Source organism: Fistularia commersonii, chromosome 23, assembly GCF_037954325.1.
Source record: "Fistularia commersonii isolate RoL2024-O1a breed Wild chromosome 23, RoL_Fcom_v1.0, whole genome shotgun sequence".
Lineage (NCBI taxonomy): Eukaryota > Metazoa > Chordata > Actinopteri > Syngnathiformes > Fistulariidae > Fistularia > Fistularia commersonii.
This window is the reverse complement of record NC_141306.1, coordinates 5,151,967-5,173,342: the sequence shown is the minus strand read 5'-3', so window position 1 is coordinate 5,173,342 and position 21,376 is coordinate 5,151,967. Positions and strand designations below refer to the sequence as shown.

At 39.6% G+C, this 21,376-nt stretch overlaps 1 protein-coding gene across 1 annotated transcript in view; it reads left to right on the top strand.

Annotated features, from left to right (window-relative positions):
* Nucleotides 1–1,630: 1,630 nt before the first annotated feature.
* septin12 (septin 12) overlaps nucleotides 1,631–21,376 on the top strand; it is a 61,450-nt gene continuing 41,704 nt past the window's right edge. The window contains exons 1-2 of the mRNA XM_086170792.1: nucleotides 1,631–1,783; nucleotides 15,032–16,525. Coding sequence (XP_086026918.1) covers nucleotides 1,729–1,783; nucleotides 15,032–16,525 — 1,549 coding nt within the window. The 5' untranslated portion in view covers nucleotides 1,631–1,728. The remainder of the gene's footprint in view (nucleotides 1,784–15,031; nucleotides 16,526–21,376) is intronic.

Sequence of the window (21,376 nt, the reverse complement as noted above, 5' to 3'; positions counted from 1 at the left end):
TGTGTTTTTTTTTTTATCTGTCTTGAAGAATGAGTCCATGGTCTTTACTGTTTGCATCACCTTCATTCCCAGAGCTGTGCAGTTCCTCAACTCTAAAGGGCTCCGTAAAACCTCCCTCGCAACCCAGGTGTGTTGCTTTGAATGCTATAATTAATTTGTATTGTAGCGAGTCATGAATATTGCGGTTTATGTTGATGCTTGTTTTCTGTGTGATTTTGGGAGTTTCTGGGAATCTAGTGGGTGTGGTTTGGGGTGCAATGAATTCAAGGTTTTTTTACCTGGAATTGAGCGGGACTAGTTAGTTGTATTGCAGGCTTGTGTGGCGTGGCTGTGGCCAACAACAGCTATTGCTCATTAAACAGACGTTTAACCGTAACACGGGTGTTTCCCTGACTAAAACGCCACAGCAGGGGTGGGCAATTATTTTGGCTGCGAGTAATTATTTGGGCAATTAATTTCTGATTTAATTTTTATGAGTAGGCCAACTAGGTATCATGTACACTGAAAAAAATGAAAATTGTAATAAATATTAACAGTTTTTGGTAAATTATTTCAACTTTAAAATCAATGATCATATAAATGTACCAACATTATTTTGCATGTGATCGTCCATACAAAACAAAAGGAAAAGGAGAGTTTCTAAATTCAATACTGATTGAAAATACTTACCAGTTATATATAAATAAATAAATAAAGTAAAATTAAATTAAATATTCAAAGACAATGGTTGGTGAGCCACATAAAAAAAGCAAAAAATATTCGAAGAAAATACTGTAGAGTTTTAGTCAGGGAAACACCCGTGTGGCGGTGAACCGTCCGTTTAATAAGCAGTAGCTGTTGTTGGCCACAGCCATGCCACACAAGCCTGCAATACAACTAACTGTTCCCTCTCAATTCCAGGTAAAAAACCTTGAATTCCTTGCACCCCAAACCAACAATCAACATAAACTTCAACATTCGTGACTCGCTACAATACTTTGGCGGGCCGGATATAAAAGCAAACTGGGTTGGACGTGGCCCGCGGGCTGTAAAATGCCCAGGTCTTCGTACAGTATAGATGTTCAGTGCATCACAAAGATGTACAGTTCTCTCTCTGGCCTTTGTCCAGATGTAGTTATTTTTGTTGCACAGTCATTAGTATTCACGTACAGCCTATTATACAGTTGTATTCATAAATGCATGATCCTTTCTTTATTGCCAATACTAACCCCTGTGCACTAAAATTGCCTCTGAGGGCCACATCCGGTGCTTCTGATTCTGATTGTAGTATGCATGTTAGCAGGGAAGGGTTACAGAGGGGTGCAAACCAGTGGTTTGGGGGAAGAAAGCGAAGAAAAGAGAAACTGAACAGTTTTTTTTTTTTTTTTGATTCCAGGTGTTGTACTCAGCTCCACCCAGCATGGTCCGCCTTCATGTCCCCCAGGGTCCTGGCTCCAGGCTGGGCGGGGGGCCGAAGAAGAGGGGGGCGGGCCACAACCGCGCTCATCACCAGTCCTCCGCGCTCCAGCACGGCCACACCGGAGCCGACCCCGTCCTGACAACAGCACGGCCGGTCCCCGTCCCCCCCCTTCCCCCGCAGCACTCAGCAGCCTCTGTTCGAGCAGCCCGGGCTACGAAGAACCAACTTTATATAAACACACACACGTATAAAACTTTTTTTTTTGTTGTTTTTGTCAGAATTCAGCCGTTTGAGTGGCGGGTCGTCCGGAGCCTCCGCTCTCAGACAGGATGTCGGCTCTTTCCGTCAACGACCACCTCGAAGGGATTCTATCAGATTTCGAAGGTATGTGGGCTGTAATATTGAATGACTTTACTGCTGCTCGTTTTGTTGGCTCAATAAAACCCGGTGTGGCGTTGAAACCTCCGGGCTGTCTTAACACTTTTTGTTCAAGGGGAAAACTTATCTACCCCAGCTCCCCAGTTTCCCCAAAATATATAAAAATGTTACTATTTTCGCTTTTCATTTAGAGACTGGTGACTACGTCCCAATGTGAGGCAGGTCAATTAGCTAGCAAGCGACGTGTAGAAATGTTGTGAAAGAAAAAAAAAAGTAAAATAAAAAGAATGTAGTATTAATGTGTTTATTAGTCACTTTTTTGAGGGGGGCGGTTGGAATTCATAAAATAAAGAAAATATATAAAACGCACATTCAAGCCATTTTCAACGCAAATCTGTATTGACCGCCAGACAGTGAACGCAACTGGTAATTAAAGCGCTAACTGTCACCTGGGTCCAATCAAACTCACCTCTCTGTGATCCAGTAAAGAACTTGACGTGCACAGGCGGTGGAGCCATCGGTAAAATATTTAAAATATCTTTTTTGCCTTTCAATAAGAAGTCTTTGACCCCTCTGAATATGTCTTTTGATTGTTGTTGCGTGAAGCTTTCTTTTTTTTGAAGGTGTGAATGACTGCCTTTGAGTGAGTGTTACTGTGTAATTACAACAGTCAGATGCAAAACAGCAGGACAGGCAAGAGATCAACTCTAATAACACATTTTACCCAGAGCCTTGAAAAGTGTGTGTGTGTGTGTTTGTGTGTGTGTGTTTGTGCACGCGCACGCTTGTGCACACCCGCTCCTGAGAATAAGTGCATCCCTTCAGCAGACAATAGTATCTTTTAGAGGCAGTAAATTCAGCTGGAGAATGAGCTGCTTGTGCTTCAAAGACTGCTGGTGTCTGTTAGTTACTCCTGACTTGACTTAGTGCTCTGAGTCAGAGGCTTCCAAACTTTACTTGTCCCAACTCCTGACAGCTAAAATAAAGGTTCTGGAGACATGTAGGCTTCCCTGTCTTCTCAAGTAGTTCTTGTTTTGTTTTTTTTTAACTTTTGTTACTTTATTATAGATATTCAAAGTGCTACCTTCCCAGTGGTGTTTAGTTGATCTATTGCAGATGTTTTTGGGATAGCATTTTCTTGATTTTTCTCTTAAAACACATTAAAAAGCCCATTCTTTCTGCATTAATGTTCATTTTTCACAGCAATCTGACGATTTCAGATTATCACTTGTTCATTTTTGGAAAATAATTATAAATATTGTGTGCTATTTCATGATGATATTTAGTTAGTTTCTCAGGTGAATTATTAATTTTAAGTACTTAGAAAAAGACAAGGCATTTGTTTCCAGGTTGGCATTGCTCATTCCACATGGAATGAGTTAGGTAAAAAAAAAAATAAGAAGGAAAAATATATGGGCAGCATGGTGGCACAAGGGGACCTTTCTGTGTGGAGTTTGCATGTTTTCCCCGTGTCTGCATGGGTTTCCTCCAGGTTCTCTGGTTTTCTCCCACATTCCGAAACCATGCAGCAGGTAAATTGGACAAATATTGGGAAAATTGCTCGGAATGAGTGAGTGAATGAATGTTGTCTGTCTTTGAATTTGGCCCAGCAATTGACCACCAATCCAGGGTGTACCCCGACTCTCGCCCAATGACCGCAGGGAAGGGCTCCAGTGTCCCCTATGACCCTGAGTGCAGGATAAGCGGCAGAAGATGGATGGACAAATATACAAATTAAATTTGTACAAAATAGGCCGTATGTAAACAAAAATGTGTCATAGTAATACAAAATTCCAGGGTTGCAATAGGTAAGTTCTATTTTAAGAGGCGCTTTTTAAACTAATGGTATTCAGCCAAGAACAGAAGTGATTATCAAAATTACAACTGAAAAAAGTGATCAACAAAAAAAATTACCTAAAACAAGAATGAAAACTGACACAGGGGTTTAAGGCCATTGCCTATACAGTTTTTATAGAATTAAATCAATAAAAACAAAATGCAAGTGTGGTCCTAGTTAGATTCATGGTGGAACCGAAAGTTCCTGGGTTGGTTCCCAAGCTCCTCCTACCCTGTTAAATTGTTGAGAAAGACATTGAATTTGTAACTTCTCCCTGGGCGCCGCTGAAGTGGCTGCTCATGGTTCTTCCATGATTGGTAAAACCCAAGGGAATATTTTAGGGAATATTTTCTACAAGGAATAAATAAAGCAATCGAAATAGAATACTGACAATTAAATATTATTGTTACTTTTTCTGCTTATGTTGCTGACTTAACGTACAATGGTACTGCTATTCTAGATTTACACTGAAAACCACCCAGAAAACCGACTTCACCAGAGTCACACAGCAGCCGTATGATCAGCTGTGATACTTATCTAGCCGTCATGGGCTGCAGGCAACTCTAAAGAGTGTAAACAGTCTAGTTGGAACAAACTCTGCTAGATAAATGTTCTACTGAAACTAATTTCTGAATCCTTTAAAGCATAGTTTTCTGCCTCCTAGAGTCTAGGTAAAAAGTTAGACAACATATACAAGCAGATACACCACATCTACTATAGGCCCATTAAAAGTTGCTGTATATCATTTTAACTCTACTAAAAATTAACATTGGCTTCCTCGTGTGTGAATCGCTACAAAGTCAATGCACACTAAATGAATACAGTACCTTTTGATTATGTGAGTATTTCCAGTGTGAAGAGAGTGAGAGGATGTCATGAGGACCAGGGTGATTCATCATGTCCCAAGACCTGGCAGGGACAGCACAACAAAGGCTGTCCTCCCTCCTTTCATTCTTACTCTCTTTCCACATTCCACTGTGAAGACAGGTGTTGATCTGCGCCTCTAAACAAATTAGTGTAGCCTTCAGCTACAGCCCGCCACTGTAGTTGTTTCAGTACAGCTCCCTCCTCAGACCTTGAAATATCATGTGGACAAGACAAAGGACATTATTTATTATAAAGAGTGTAAGAGTTCCGAGTGGACTCAGGATTTAGTTCAATTGCTGATATCGCTTATCTGTATGCACTTCACAGAGAAAGATTTATTTTTTCATACCTCAAAAATCCACTACATTGACTACCATTGCAGCTGTAATTTTTTTTGTAGTCTCTCAGTGTTGAAATCAGTCTCAGTAATCTCACATCAGTTGGGGCATATAGTGTTTTCTAATTCAATAACCTGAATGTTTTGTGAAAAGATAAGTCGGTTTTTATCAAAAACACCGACTGGCCTCCTAAAAAACTGGTTGGGAAAGCTCAACATTTATTTAACCTTTTTTGGCTTCCTTCACAATGTGTCATGAAAACAAGCCTGGAATTTTTTATGTAACACTGATGATGAACACAAACAAGAAAGAACAGTTCCTAATCTTCTGTGTAGCGGACACACAACACGCGCGTCAGAAATGTCAGTTGGCCTCTTCCCAAACCATATCATTGTGCAGCAGGAAGTGAATATAGTCTTTCCAGCAGATGATCAGATGTGGCGAATCTAAATTAGATTCTGTAACAGGGGTGCGATTGTTGATGCAGAGTTGACCAGCCAGCTGTTGAATGCTTGTGCTTTATCCCTTGAGATTACTTCTGAGAGGAGCCTCAATCAAAAGGCCTGTGAGATGCATGATGATACTTAGAAATGACAATAAGCTACAGCTGTTTTTAAAGACAAGGAAATAATCAAAAAATAAACTGAAAGCATCCTGTTTTCATTCATTTTATAAGAGATTACCTTTAAATTCAACAAAATTATTAAATGCGGCCCTTTCATCAACTGGCAACTGGTCTAGGTTCATAACTGCCTTTTCCCCAATGACAGCTGTCATTAGCTCCAGCCCCACTGTGACCCTTTGTGCAGAATGAATTGTATGGAGAATTGATGTATGAATCAATAAATTGCAATGGTTGTATTTTTCTTCTTTTTACCCGTATTGCCCTGTTCTGTTACAGGGAATTTATAGTTAGTTATGTTTTGCAGTTTGTGCTCATAATTTTACCCAGAACACCTGATTTTCCTGTGACCTTGAGGAGTGAAAAGGTTGTAATTTGCTGGTTTATGATCCTGTGGCTTATAGAATGGGCTTTCAGACAGCCATGTGTACCCTCTTTGTGTCTTCATGCCATGTTTTAGATGCACTAGGTTCTGACCTCCCACCCTGTGTGACATTAGAGCATAAAAGTCCCTGTTCAAGGTAAAGCATGGGGGGGGTATCCGTACAGTTGAAGACATTAGTCAGTTGTGTGAACCTACAAAATGAAGCCCGTGAAGGTGTGCACTTGACTGGAAGGCCAGACGTCAGAGGACTTGGGTGACACAGGAGATTAGGGGAGGTCAGCGGGGCTGAGAGCTGCCCCTGTCACATCCTGGTACTGCATTCAGACAGGCCTCCGAACTCTGTAAAGATCAGAGAGGGTCCCATGACTTACTGACCCCCCACTCCTCCACCCACACACTCTCTCTCACACACACACACACACACACACACACACACACACAGTGTCACTTATACACACACACACACACACTCACACACACACACGTCTCGTTGTCTTTGCTCATGACAAGTGGTTCTCTATCAAATACAAAAACATTCCAGCCTGCATTAAGGCAGCGAAGCACAAACCAGTCTGTTTCTTCTCAGTAGTTTTCACACATGCGCAGTTAAATCACATTTTACAGGTGATAATTTTTGAGTTGTGACAAAGTTCTAATTAATGTTTCAAGAGATCTGTTTCAAGAGGATAAAAAATATATTGTAATGTTAAATCTTTTACATTGTGACCACTCATTATAGATCTGAATGACCTCAAAATAGGTTAAAAGTTACCCATGACTGGCAAGAAATTGCCATATTAGTCCAAGCTGACTTGAAAAATCAGAAATATCTCACGCTTTTGTTTCTATTTATTCAAAATTACCCAAGGGGTTAGAAAATTATGATAAACACAAACAGTTATATTTTAAAATGAAATTGACCCAAAAAATTTAGGGGCCAGATATCTTGAAAACTAGTTAAGATGTATGTATAAAGATTGGAAACCAACATGTAAATTTACAAAAGATGGCCTTCTATCGACCCAAAACTTCACTTATCCAGTTAATAAAAAGAGTAAAATGTAAATTTTTAATTCAGATTTTTTTCAGGGGAATTTTTCATAAAAGAAGTTGAAGCAGTATGAAACATGGAAATTGTTAAAATCTTATGATTTATCAGAATAGCTGATGAAAACTCCGTATATTAAAACCTTGAGCCTCTTAGTGTCTATAGAACTGAATTCTGTGTCAGCAGGTTCATAACTCTCCTGCAGGTGACATGGCTATGTGTATGTGTGCGCACACACACACACACACACACACACACACTCTCTTTACCCCTCACTTCCTTAAATGTTTCCAACTAATCATCTTAAATCCCTCTTGGAAAATATCTGTTCTGATTGAGTCCATAATTACTTAGATACACACTCACACACACACACATACAAAGGTAGCGCTGGATTTGGCCCAATGCCAAACTGTTCTTCCATAATGGATCAGAATTTGGCAGGACATCAGTGCAGGCTGTCTGGTACTCAGACATGCCTGAAGACGTCTGGCACTTAAGACACACCGGATCATCTCTGATGAACCAGTGAGAAAGTGAAGCCAAAATCATTACCGGAGGGCGAATGAGTTGATCAGTAAGACTATCAGTAATGTACACGCACACTGTTGTGAGCTCACTTTGTCAATTTTCTGTAAACACTCTTCTCAAGTAGGGCTCTTAAATTTGGGTTCATTAGATGCACGTGGGTCTCGGGTCATCACACCTTGAAATTTTGGAGAAGATAACTACTAGACTACTTTAACATTTTTTAAAATTGACCATTCAAAGTCGGTATTGTTACCGTTACTTGAATTCATTTTTGATTTTCTTTCTTGCGTGTAATTTAGTTTTTTCTTCCTTCTTTGTCACATTTTTCCCAGGCTATACAGTTGCTAATATTCTGCATGAAGTAAAAAGTCATAATGACTTGGGAATTTTTTTGTAGGAAGTTTCCCCTTTTTAAAAATAATTTCTGATCATTTTGGAGGAATTAGCACCTTGACAATATCGATCATTTACACAACCATCATTTATACATGATGTTGGAGTACATGTCTTTTACAGTGATTCTTGGACACAGCTAATATTAAGATATACCATTCTGATATTTTACACAGCATCTGCCATGTGTGTGTTTATCTGTTTGCGTGCGAGTGTGGGCGTGCTACTATGTGTGACCTGTTTATGGGTCCTCAGACACAGTGTTATTTTCAGTGTTAAACATTGCAAACAGATGCCTGGAATGTGTTTTCCAGATGTGCCTCGAGTAAGTTGTTTTAATGTATGTGTGTATTTTGCATGTGTGTGGCTCAATGGTAGGTAGATGCAGTGTTGTATTGATTTGTGTGTGTGTGTTCACGTGTCGATGCACATGTTGTGTCATCTGTCAGGGTTCTACCTGTGTGGAATGTGTAGATGGGGGGTAGGGGAGTGGGTGGTCGTGGACATGCCCAGACTGGGCCTCCTCTCGTTGTGTGTCCATAAGACAAACTGGGCCTCCCGTCCTCCCAGTACTTACTGGTTACCAAATACAGCCATTGTCCTGACTAGCCAGAAGTGCCTCTTTGTTTCCGATGGACCTCCATCTGTATTCGCCATGACATCCTTTACTTTCTCATCTTGTCAGTATTTGAACAGGAACCCAGATACAATCACAATACTCAATATCACTGCCTTGTATGGTGTGACTTGAATATGGTTGGCTAAATATGGTTGTTCATTTCAGCAGGTGTTAGTGAGGCGGCTGTACTGGGATCCCAGAACAACATTTGAGTTTTTGTTGAATAGTTATCTCTGTCCAGTGTGATACTAGACAGCTGTGATGTGAAAGTAATCAGGGCTAAAAGTGTCTGACAATTTTGTACCAAACCAGCTTTTGTAGCAACTGGTCTGTCTGTCTGTCTCTTATTCTGCTCAACGATTGTCAGATTTATCTGTGAGCCAAATTTTAAATGCGTTTTAACCTTCTTTTTTTCTTTTTTGTAAGGGCGGGGCTTATCTGTCATCCCCTCCCCAACCATCACACCAAGACATTTTTGAACCAAAGCACAGAGCCACAGCTAAATTTGTTTTTTGCTGATTTATTTGAGACCAAACCATTTGGTATTCTGACCGATCTGCCCAGATCAATCAATTTGTAGTGCCAGAGAACTGTCCTCCTTTTCAGTGTAAGTTGTAGTGGCCAGTCTATCAAGATATAGAGACCAGCTGAGATTTGAATTGACAAAATACTTTTTACATTGTTCCAGATTTTGGGATATTTTGACAATGAGAATGTGAAGAGCTACAATCCGCTGGGGAGTATTAGTCCTGGAGTGAGGGTACTGTATGTTTTTTCTGCTCAACTAGAAATCAAACTTGTCTGTAAAATATGCACACTTGTCACACAATTGTCCTGAGGTACTAATTGTGATATTTTTAACTGCATTGCGAACTACAATGTTTTGTTGAGTTGGACCAATATTAAAAAAAAATTGTTTGTTTATGTATTTATTTTTTAATTCTCCAGGTTAGAAGATACTGTTTGGGTTTTCTCTTCCAACTTTGATGATTAGATGTTTTTTTTGTTGATTTTAATTTAAGAACCCACTGACATTTCATATTACAGAACAATCCAAATGCTGTATATAATCCTACTAAACATTAGGGTCATGTGGCTTAGCACAAACATTTCTTTGCCAATTCAGAGCCAGCCAATGTGATATAATACCAGAAACCTACTTTTGTCAAATTATAACTAAATATCCCAGACATGTTAAACTAATCCAAGCCCTGAAATAATTGACAAAGTCCAGCTAAATTTGTAATCAGAATGAGAGCTTTGCAATGGAAAAGGTTTTAATTTTTCATGCTGAAGTGGATATTTAGTAATAAGAGACTAGTTTTGCAACCTTTCAAGAATTTGAAAAGGGTTGCAATGTGAACAACGCAACACATTTCTTCAGAAAAATTGTTCAGGGGGCTGCACACTAAAAGAAAAACAAAACAAGAAAGTTGAGATGGCCTTAAAAAACTTTTAAATAATCTGGAAAAACGAAAGCAAATGGGAAGTTGTATTTGGGAGAAATTCTTATTGCTTTCTGTGTGGGTGTTTTAATTTTTCTCCCATGTACTTAGAAATATGACAACTGTCCTGGCGATTAACTAGGATTCTAAAGCTAAAACCGAAGTGTTTCTATTCAGTAACAACATGTTCACTGGCCATATTTTCTGTATGTGCAGTGAACCTGTTCATGGGTCCACACATGCACAAAAACAAGTACTCATTTACATTAAATGATGATAACCACTCCTTGTCAAACCTTCATCCCCAATCAGTAAACTATAATGATTTATATAAGCCTCACTTTTTCTTCCCACCATCTAATACCGCTTAAGGGGAACGTGAGCTTGACCAGCTGAAGTTGGGCGCCAGTTGTTCCAATGTTTTCCTTCTCTGGTGTTCTGGTCCAATGCCAAAAGCTACAACTGTAGCACTTCACTCACCATGTTCAGTCTTCATCGGAAGAAGACACATTGTAGACATGCACCTCATTAAGTGAATGGAACAGCAGTGCTCCTTGCCAGGGTCAGAGGTGACTTGAAGACACTCTTGCATACAATCCGATGAAGCTGAATGTGTAACATTTCTCTCACACTTGGCATCTGTTTTAAATGAATGTTGCTTGGTTCATGGAAAGCAAGATACTCAAGTTGGAGGATAGTGTTTAGGGTTGATCCTTAAATGTCCATTCATTACCCACGACTTCCCACTGTTGATGTGACTGTCTTGTTTGCTTTGTGTCTATTTCTGACACACCGAACATCAGGTGTGAAGCCATCACTTCACTTTTTTTTTCCCCCTATCTTTTCTTAATTCACTTGCTGTGCTCTTCACCATGCATCTAACAGTCAGCCGTTATACATCTGTTTTGGGTTTAGCTTAATAATGAATCTGTAAAAGGAGGGAGCGGGATTTTGTCTACATTTGTCTTACAACCTTTCAAAGTGAAATGTCAAATTAGTCTGATTTTCTTGTAGATAAAAAAACAAAACAAAAACCTGGACGTTTTCCTTCCGTAACATCACCAAACTCATATTCATGTAATGTTTGATATAACTTAATGTTTCTCTTGATTGAACCGCTTGCAATGTGAGTAATGCACATTTCCAAATTGGTGATGTTGACACTGAAACTTTATTATGCAGCTGTAGTCCTGAAGTTCAGACCTCTTTTTCTTTTTGTCTAAGAGAAGACAAGTATATACATTATTTTTTGTTTTTTACCTTACATATAGCAATAATGAAGTAAATTACATATACATAAACATCCATTTCCTGCAGAAATGATTAGCTGGTTAAGGTGCATGAGAAGTAGAACTTCTTTTGTATTACATGATCCGGATCCCCGCACAGTGAGCATTATAGAGGGAGTTTTAACATCTGCGTTTATCAGATTGAGGAGGAATTGTGTTGAAAGGAGAGGATTAGGGTCTGCACAACTGAGAAAATGCACACACACACACATACACACACTCACTGCTGCCACCGTAATTTTTGCTCCAGTGTTTAACAGGGTGCCAGCAATTACCTGATACCAGAATTCCTTATCTTTCATGCAGAGGGCAGGTTCACACTTGTGGTAGAGTACTGAGCCAGGGCTGCAAACTCCGCCCCCAAAAATACACAGACAAGCAAACACATCCCATCCCCAGCCTCCCTGGAGCCTGCTGAGGCCACAAGCTGCTCAGGAAGGAAATGACATGTGACTGTAGGTGTGTGATCGTGAAATACCAATATCTAACCTGTGATTATTTTTAAAATTGATTGTATGCCAAATTGTAGCTTATTAAGTGTGGTAGGTCGTACAAAAAATGAGCTGTATGTGTGTCTCTGTGGCAGTTTTTTTTTGATGTGTGATTGGCAATATTATCACATTTACTCACCATGTATTAACATGAAAGTAGACATTTTTGCAGATACAGCTATTTTTTAACCTTAACAAGTGAAATGCCTAAGTACCGTAAATGAACCTCTTTATTAGGCACTTATTCATTGTTTTTTTTTTACACCGAGTAAAGGATATTACCATGGGTTATTAAAGAAGAAACAACAATTGCTTTACATCGAAGTTACACATACATTCTTGTTTTCTTTCCCTCTTCTAAATTGCTGCTGTTTGAGTGAGGGAATGAATGGTTGCTTGTCTCCATATGTGGGCTTGTGATCAACCGGGGACTGGTCTAGGGTGTAGCCCGTCTCTCGCCCACTGACCCCTGGGATCGGTCCCAGCCCCACTGCAACCGGAGTGCAGGATAAGCAGCATGGATAACAATTTTTTTCCCTTATTTTTAGGGGAAAAAAAGCTTACATCAAGTAACCTTATTCATAATGATTTTGGTACATATGAGGCATTTCAGAGCGATATAAGGACATTGTTGCCTATTAAGTAACACTTAATAGGCACCAAGACCTATAAAATACATACGATATGTTTTCTGTAAATGAAGTCAGAAGATGTTGAAAGTCCAAAATGAAAGATGGAATACCACTGTGTGTGTGGGTGTAACTCTTAGTTCTAATGACATGTCAGGCATTGTTATGTAATTTTATTGTACCTCTCTAAGATGAGGACTGGATGCACACACACTCTCTCTCACTGTGTGTTTTTCAAAATACATTTCAAATTAAACATTGATTTTGAATGTGCAATAACTTGAGCTGTGGTCCAAGCCTCAAAACACTGAAGTCTAAAAATAGGCCCACAAGAATAACAGTGGACCTTCAAACAGGCAGCATCCAGTTCAACTCCACTTCTTTTGTTCTGACAGATGAACAAATATTTAACTATTTTTAACCTCAAAGCTTATTGTTTGTATATATATATAGAGAGAGAGAGAGAGAGAGAGAGAGAGACAAAGAATAGGTTTTCATGACATGGAATAAATAGTTTTTTAATTTGGCTGAAAAGAAAGAGGCAAAATAATCCACAAATTTGCAGGGGCTTTCCCAGTACTATTACAGAATACTTAAATCCAGCATTGTATTACCTGAGAGCAAAAATAAATAAAAGAACTTATATCAGCCAATCATTACATGGAAATTGAGTAACTTCTATAAATAATAAAATAATAAAAATGTTTAACTAAGAATTACTTAGAAATGCCATTTTGCTGTTTTTAAAAAAAAATAAACCTCTTACCCAAATCTCTGTTAGTATTATAAAGAATGATGTATCTCATCCAGCAAGTTTTTAACATCTGTGCATGCCAAATTAATTTTTTGAACATATGCAACCAACTTGACATGGAGGGCTAGTACTTTTCTAAAAGATCTGCTGCAATGATAAACCGGAGAAATACGGAGGTCAGGGAATTCTAATAATAAGGCAGCTGAGAATGACTCTGGATGACATTAAACTGGACTCATCTGGTCGTCTAGCCCACTCAGTCCATCCTTCTCATGGTGTGTCACGTTGCAGTGGTTGGTTTTTGTAACACAAAACCCCACAAAAACTCAAGCTCCGACCTCAATCCACCCTTTGTGTTTGCACCACGAAGGAAGTATGTGTGTGTGTTTGCACTTGTGTGTGTGTATGTGTCTGTGTTCAACAGAGGAAGAGGACACCATTCCCACACAAAGGCAAGTGGCAAAGATCATTCAGGACTCAGAAGCCTAAAGAAAGATTTGAGTGCAAGGGAGATTAAATACAATCATGCTGGCAGAGACAAAGACGTATTCATTGCTGATTTTAATACATAAAAATCAGCAGACATGTTGATTAAATAATCAAACCTAGAGGATAGAAAGAGCTTTCTCTTTAGACACAACCATGTGTAGTTTCAAAGATCAAGGTCTTAGTGGAAAATGTAAGATTTTAGCTTTGGGGCTTGAAAAAAATTATCAGGAGATCAGACAAGCTGTAAACAAACCTTGGTTTAATCAAACTTATTTGGAAGAGAAAATGGAAAACCTGAAATAGAAGGATTCGCCTCACATAATTTAGCAACAACACATGTAAAGGACTCAAGTAAAGAAATTACTTGAATCCTGAAATTAATTCTTGCACATGTTGCGAATGATAAATCACATTTTATAAGAATAATGGAATATGCCATTTGCTCCATTTAATAAAAGCAACAATTCTTCTGCTTGCCCTAAATTATAACCACAAATTTGGTGAAATAGAATGGTCTGGATCTTCGCTGGATCCCCTGCATGTTCAAACACGTTGTAAAGAAGAGGTCACTTGCCCACTCAGTTCTGTCACATGATTTCAGAATTGGTTTTCTTTGGATTGAAATTAAGAAAAGAATCACACTGTGTTGACAAAAGTTGGTTTTGGTTTTATTGGAAGGGTGACATTTCCATAGTGTTTGTCTGATTCCCCTTTTTTACAGTATAAATGGTGGTGTCAAGTCTTGACAGTAATTAAGAGTGAAACGCTATATGTGGCCCTCAGGGAACCCATATATAGCATCCTATAGAATATATACACTCACTATTTTATCTGCATAAAGAATGCATTCAGCTACATAGCAGGATTATATGAAATACCAGGACACCACACCCAGCAGTCTACAAGAGAAGTCCTTCAGCAATACAGCGAATGATACAGTTATTGTGGTGATAAACAATACCTTTGCGATAACTTTGTGTTGGTGTGTGTGTGTGTGTGGGGGGGGGGCTGTGTATATATATATATATGCATATGTGTGTGTGTATGTATCTTGTATGCTACATCAATGTGCTTCATTGTTGCTAGAGGGTTCAACTCTAGAGTCATGTTGCTGTAAGGTTTAATGCTAACACAACAAAGCTTGTCCTAGTTTCTGGAAGCACTATAAAAGCTCTTTTAGAACTGCTGAAGTCCATCATTGCAAAAAGCTCCCTGAGGCTTGGTTGAGTCAAGGTGTGCCGCTTAAATCACAAAGTCATTGTCCCAAAGTCGGTTTTGTAATTGGACTGAAACCACCTCTTCAATAAAGTTTGAGTCTAGTAATTGTGGTCAACTCCCAAGTAGGATTGCATTGCTCACAACTTGTGACACAAACCTCAACAAGAAGGAAAACAACTAAGTCTGATTCAAACCCAAAATATACAAGACTAGTGTGAAAATGCCTTCTTACTGCTATTCACAATTCATGACCATACATGTACAGATGATTTTCAAATTATATTTTTCTCTTCCGGCAGCTCTGAAGAGGTCCTTTGACATTGAAGATGTTGATGACATACCAGCGTCCCCCGTCCCCTCCTCCATTTCCCCTTCTTCCTCTCATTTTTTCCTTAATCACAACAAAACCAACGAGGGACGGGGAGGGGGCAGCCAGTCTCCTTCATTAGCCTTCAACAACAGCAATAGTCTAGGCTCTTCTGGGTTCCACTCCCGCATCAGTCTGAGCTCAAACCCCAGCCCTGTGCTCAAGCCTCGCACAGTGGTGAGCAGCTTGTCCTTCAACCGAGGAACCACAAATAAGTCAGCTGTCCAAAACAACAATGCATCAGTTACTAGAGCTGCGTCCTTCCAAAGCAGGTTGAACCCCAATGGTTTCTCCATGTTATCAGGACCTGGCAGTGACAATGACAGTCTCCACAGCTCTACCTCCAGCCTTGAATACACTGGAGGGGGTGGAGGTTCCCTCCATTTAACCAAGCTGGAACCATACCCCAGCCCTCCGATGCAGGGGGAGTACCACCGAGCTCAGCCTCAGCTCTCTCAACAGCATGGAGGAGTCAACTTGGGAAGCAACCACAACCTGAAGAAGTTCTCATCCCATGGGAGTGTTTTCCACTCCGACCTGGACCACGTTCCAGGAGCAATGCTCAGGTTACCAGAGCCTCGTGGAGTGAATCATGGCTCCATGCCCAGCCTGGATGTTCAGATTCGTGACGGAGGAGGTGGAATGTTGGGCATGCAAAGAAGTGGAGGCGGAGGCAGGATCTCTCCAGGGTTAAGGTATGCCAATGCCAACTGGAATGGTCGCCTTCAAAGCACCAGTTCCTTTGGGGAAGAAAGCTGCTGTGGCTCCAACAATCAGCAGCAGCACCAGGTCCTCCAGGCTCCTCAGGTCAAAGCCAAAGAGACTCCGCGTCTAAATAAATTTCCCCTGGACCTTGATAATTTGGTGACCACCTCAAAGGGTTCAGGAGGATCCGTGAGAGCCAATCCCCCTAAGCCTCCTCCCAGAAGCACAGGAAGCCAGCAGCACCACACCAGCATTTCCCCATCCATGTCAGCAAGCCCTTCAGCCTCTCTCAGCAGCCTGGACAGTTCCTCTGACACACCACCACTCTCCCTCCACCTCTTTTCCCCACATTCTCCAGGTCTCTCTCACGGCTCCATTCCTGTCCCAGAAGTGACCTACTCACCAGTGCCCCTCTCCCCAGCCCAAACCCCCCAGCTGCAGATCCTCTCTGGGCCTCAGGTTGTTCAGGTGGTCCCCATTCACTCCAGCTCTAACAGCCCCTGCAGCCCCAGAGTTGTGGAGCCTTCAGAAGATGGACCTGGTGATAGCGTGGGCTTAATCCTTCAGAGGATCGCCTCCTTCTCCCGGCCTGTCATCGCTGATACCATTCCAGCACCTGGCATCCAGTCGCCTCTCAACCAAAACAATGGAGGCCCGTCATCTGAACCTGGCTGCCCTGCTGAGACTGCACCCACATGGAAGCTGGGGAAGAACAAGCAAGGTAAGACAAGATGGTGCCACTGTAGGAAGTGTGTGAATTCTACACTTTAGATTATGCAGTACAAAAGTAACAAAAATATCACTTGTCTCCCAGTTATTTTGTAAAACCTGATTTCATGTTGTTTTTACCATATTCATTTCAGAAGGTACACAAGGTTTAGGGCTTAAGACCTTTGGTCAGTTGTCCTCCATATGCCATAGATCTTGAATGCATTATTATACAATATGCTGACAAATGGACAGAGAGCAATATTAGTGTTTCATAAAAACACTTTCAAGATACTCTCAGGGAATAAGAGACTCTTCCAGGAGATTACTTGCAACATGCCTAAGGATGGATTGGAAGACTGGAATAGTTGGATAATTTATTGAGGACTAAAATATTCCATTTAACCAGTGAAAGCAACATGATCCTGACATTTATACCTTGTGTGGGGCTTTTCCTGTTTCTTCAGTGATCGTTATATAGCGCACCTGTTACCAAGTATTGAAAAAGTGGCCAGAAGTATTTTCATTTTTTTCCAAAGGAAATGATAAATCTGTCAAATCATGATATAACAGGTTTGCCATGCTGCAAGAATCAGAAGAGGTAGGCCCACAGCCGATGACAAAAAGAGTCCTAATGGAGGACCTGACAAATGCAGAAAGATCATATGGTCAGCTTGACTGATCGCACAATAACATACCCGTGAGAGAATGTCAGAAGAGACAATAGGAACAGGGTTGGTTGTTAATGAAGCACAGCATTCCATAAGAGAGAGGTTGCATATACAGCAAATCAAGGGCAGTGATTTTACTCCAAAATTCCAGCCTGTTCTATTTATCCTGTCAACAACAGACAAAAGTCTACAGGGTCCTAAAAGATGTTTCAAAACTGAAAATAAATAAGACTCCCAAGCATAAATTCAACAGTCAACAGCAAATCTTCAAGTCAACATTAATGCAGTGTTGGACCACTCAGATTTATTGCGATCAACAAGTTAACAAAATCTCGGTTCATCTTTTTCTGTGTGAAGATACTAGATTCATTTATTGTCTTACCGATAGGGTAAAATTGAATCAAATGAATAATTCACTGTGAATTTATTTGACATTTATTCCTTTAGTCTTGGTTAGTAGAGAGCCTTCAAAGCCAATTTTAACTTGAAGTTGGCTACTATTCAAGTAACCGTAAAAGTCAGTGAGAATCTGTGTTTGAACAGGAAGAGCTGTTGCTGCTGCTGCCTGGAAACTCTGACCAAAATGTAGAAGCAAGCAGGGAAAACACTGATACTTCACACAAGCCAAGTGTCTGTTTTGTGTGTGTGTTTCACAAACTATGACAGGGAACTTCCCTCTGTTTTCATGTTGGAGTCAGAAGACAAGTCAAGGTTAGCAGATGTGCCGTGCAACCACGCCCGTTGTAATGGTTTCCTGTTGTATTGAGTGTTAACACACATCTGTAAACAAACACTCACAGATGTGAAAAAACGCAAACAAACACAAGTCAGGTAGAAGTTTGGATGGGGTGCTACATGGTTTCACAGAACTGAGATCAAAGATTAGTGGCTCACTCTACATTTAATATTATGATGTATTCATCAATTTCAGATAAAAAATCCTGATAGATGAATTTCTGTGTATACAAAGACATTGGTCAAAGAATAGTAACAAACTTTTTGTTTTGGGGCTTGATGGTGTAGGGTTTAAAGGGATATAGTTATTTTAGTAACCTCATTGATGGGAACTAAGTGCCCCATGTTTTCTAGTGTTGCTTTGAAAGTTTGCAAGTCATTCTCTTTTCCCTGCCTAATTCACTTGATTGTTTCAAAGTTCGAAAGTAAAGGTAAAAAAAAATTAGCCAGTGGTAACACAAACAGCTGTGTAAAAAGCTTGGTGGAAATCAAATTTGTGATAAACTTAAATTCAGATGATAGTGTCAATATAAAAACCAGCCATTAACTTTTAGAACTATCATCAAGAAATATAGCAAATTCTCACAAAGATATGAAAAAGTTAGGAGCGCAACATTTGTTCAAAATTTGTCATTATGTGAATTAAGGATTAACACCTCTGTTAGGATTCAGTGACGCTGCTTTGGATATAATTGCATGTGTATGCATTTTAGCAAAATAGACACTGAATTAGTGAGTATAGTGTCAAGATACAGTCAGGAAATGTATGTACCTTATCTAATCTAATGTGATTTGCTGCATCTAAGCAGATTTTTTGATTTTTGTATTAGTAAATATAAAAATCCCTCAACATTTTACATTTTTTTTCCCTGTCAAGTCCAGTGGTGACGCAGATATTACAATCTGAAATTCTCCTTCTTCAATTTACTTTGAGGAATTTAAACAATATTTGAGCCGCCTATGTTGAGGTGCAAGCAAAGTCTTTTGGACATGTACTATCTGTTTTTCTGCCTTTTAAAGCACACACAATGTGCTATTTCATTCCATCGTTTTCCTGCTTCCTCTGATAGGAAGCTTAGCTTTTATGTCTCAAGTTCACCACACTTGCATTTAAAAGAAACTGATTTACCAACCTTACTTGACATGTCATCAACAAACATCCGATAGGAGAATTAAAGCACTTGTTCTTACATCTGATATGCAAAATTTGATTGCCTAGGTAACTGAGTTTTATCTTCCTTTACAACTTAAATCAAATCGGATGCTTAAAGATGATCTGCTTTTCTGACATCTGATGAATGTGTGGTTGTATTTGTGACATGGGGCTCACTGAACCGCTTAGTGGCCATAGCAAGTAATACATGTAGGGGTAATTGATTTATAGTAGCACGGACAAAAAAATGCATCGTAAATCGTTACAGTATAATTGGGCCTTCAGAAAGAGTTAGATTGACTTGATTGATTATATTCCTATAGGGGATATTATTCATTTTTTTCTGCCCTTGCATCTTCCATACACATAAAATTAAAAATAAAATGCTCTGGTAGGTGTCTGGAGATGAAACCGTTCTTTGACTTATTTTGATAAGATGCTTAAATGTTCAGTTTGGACCAGTGCAAAATGAAAACCCGACTGGATATTTTGACAAAAAAGAGGCACATGTTCCTGGTGGGGATTTTCACATCGCTTGTCCCACAATCCCATCAGGGGATTATCATTGATAGAGTGATAAAAGATTGACTCAGCTGCACTTTTGACTTCATTCGTACCCCACATTCTTTACCTTAACTCCCCTGAAGGCTCACAACAAGAGAATGCTCTGGAAAGTGCGTAGTTTGACCTCTACGAACGCTCCCTTCACTAACCCTTATTAAAGAGTTCTTGGGGGCAGCAAAGGTATACAACTCATTCAGCTCAACAAAGATGACTGAAGTCTAACTCCTGGAAACTCCCCCAATGAAGGAAAAATTAAAGTTATACTGAAGCTGAGTTAGTAAACAAAATAGCTTATTTTCTCTTTTGAGCCAAGCCCGAGAATCATAGATTTATCAAAAGGCACTGTTTTTTCTGTTACTTTTCATGTTATATTCTCCAGGAAAAGTTTCTGTTTTTTTCTTATTATTTTTATCTAATTATGAACAGACATTTCTAGTTAATTCTTAGATGATTTGTGGATAATTTTCAAGTATTCAAAGACTTTTTCAGCTTCCGGCAATGTAGTATTGGAACGCTCCTTTTGGCAAAGACTTTTTGCAAAACACCCTCTGCCTTTGCTTTGGTGGCATTTTTATCATTGCACACGTGCTTGTTGCTGCAGCTGGCATTGTAAATGACAGACTTATGCGCAGTAATGGGTGCTCACATTCAAATGATTATTTAGCTTTCCTCTTAGCTTTTTCCCTGGACAGTTTGGCTCCTAAAGGAAAAAAAAAGATGTGCCCACAAAGCAATTACCCTGTACTCTCCCAGATAGCTTTAAGTTCTGATTGTGAACTTAAAGCTACATAAGGCTAATTCGTCATCCCCATTTCAGTTGAACACAGTTAACATAGATCGTCAACAGCTATCTATTTATTTGCAATATTTTCTTTTTCATCTTGTGATTCAGTATTTCGAGACATTTAGGGATTTTAAGTATTCTAAGGAACTGAGAATTACCCAATAAATGTAGGTCAGTATTCTAAATATTCTAAAATAAATCAGTATGTGGTAAAAAATGACAAACCTACCAATATTTTTAGGGGCGGTGGGGCGCAGGAGGTAGAGCAATTGTTTTTGAAACCGAACATTCTTGGTTTGATTCCTGGCTCCTCCTAGTATGTTGAAGTTTTGTTGAGCAAGTCACTGATCATCTAATTGCTGCCTTGGCGCTGGTGGCTCATGGTTCATCCATGATGGGTTAATTGCAGAGAATGAATTTCCCCATGGGGATTAATAAAGGTTAAATTATTATTATTAGAATCTTCCTTGCATTCAGTTGAAATTTGAGTTTTAAACATTTGATCTCTGTAACAACATCTTGGTGAAATTTTGATGTACAAGCAAAGACATCATGCATGTATCATTAGTATAAAACGACTTATGTAACTTTTAGGTAGCTGTTGGTCTGACGTAGTCAGGATTTGTGAGGCTGCCTCTTCTGAATAAGGATGAGTATTGTTCCCTCTATCTCCCTTCTCATCTCCCTTGGGCAGCAATCTTATCTGTCCTTTTATTTTTCCATATCTTTCCTTCAACAGTTCAGCATTCCTCTCTGTCACCCATCCCACCAACTTTCTGCTGCACCCCAGTACTGCCATAAGCTGAACACTTATTTATTTTATTGCCATAATAAATAGTATGGTGTTCAAACAGGCAGCATCAGAACATCAGGTAATTTAATTCCCCTTTTTTTAGTGTTGAAAGCGTGCCAGGTTCCTTTTCATACAGTGTTTTTTTTTTTTTCCAAGTTCAAAGT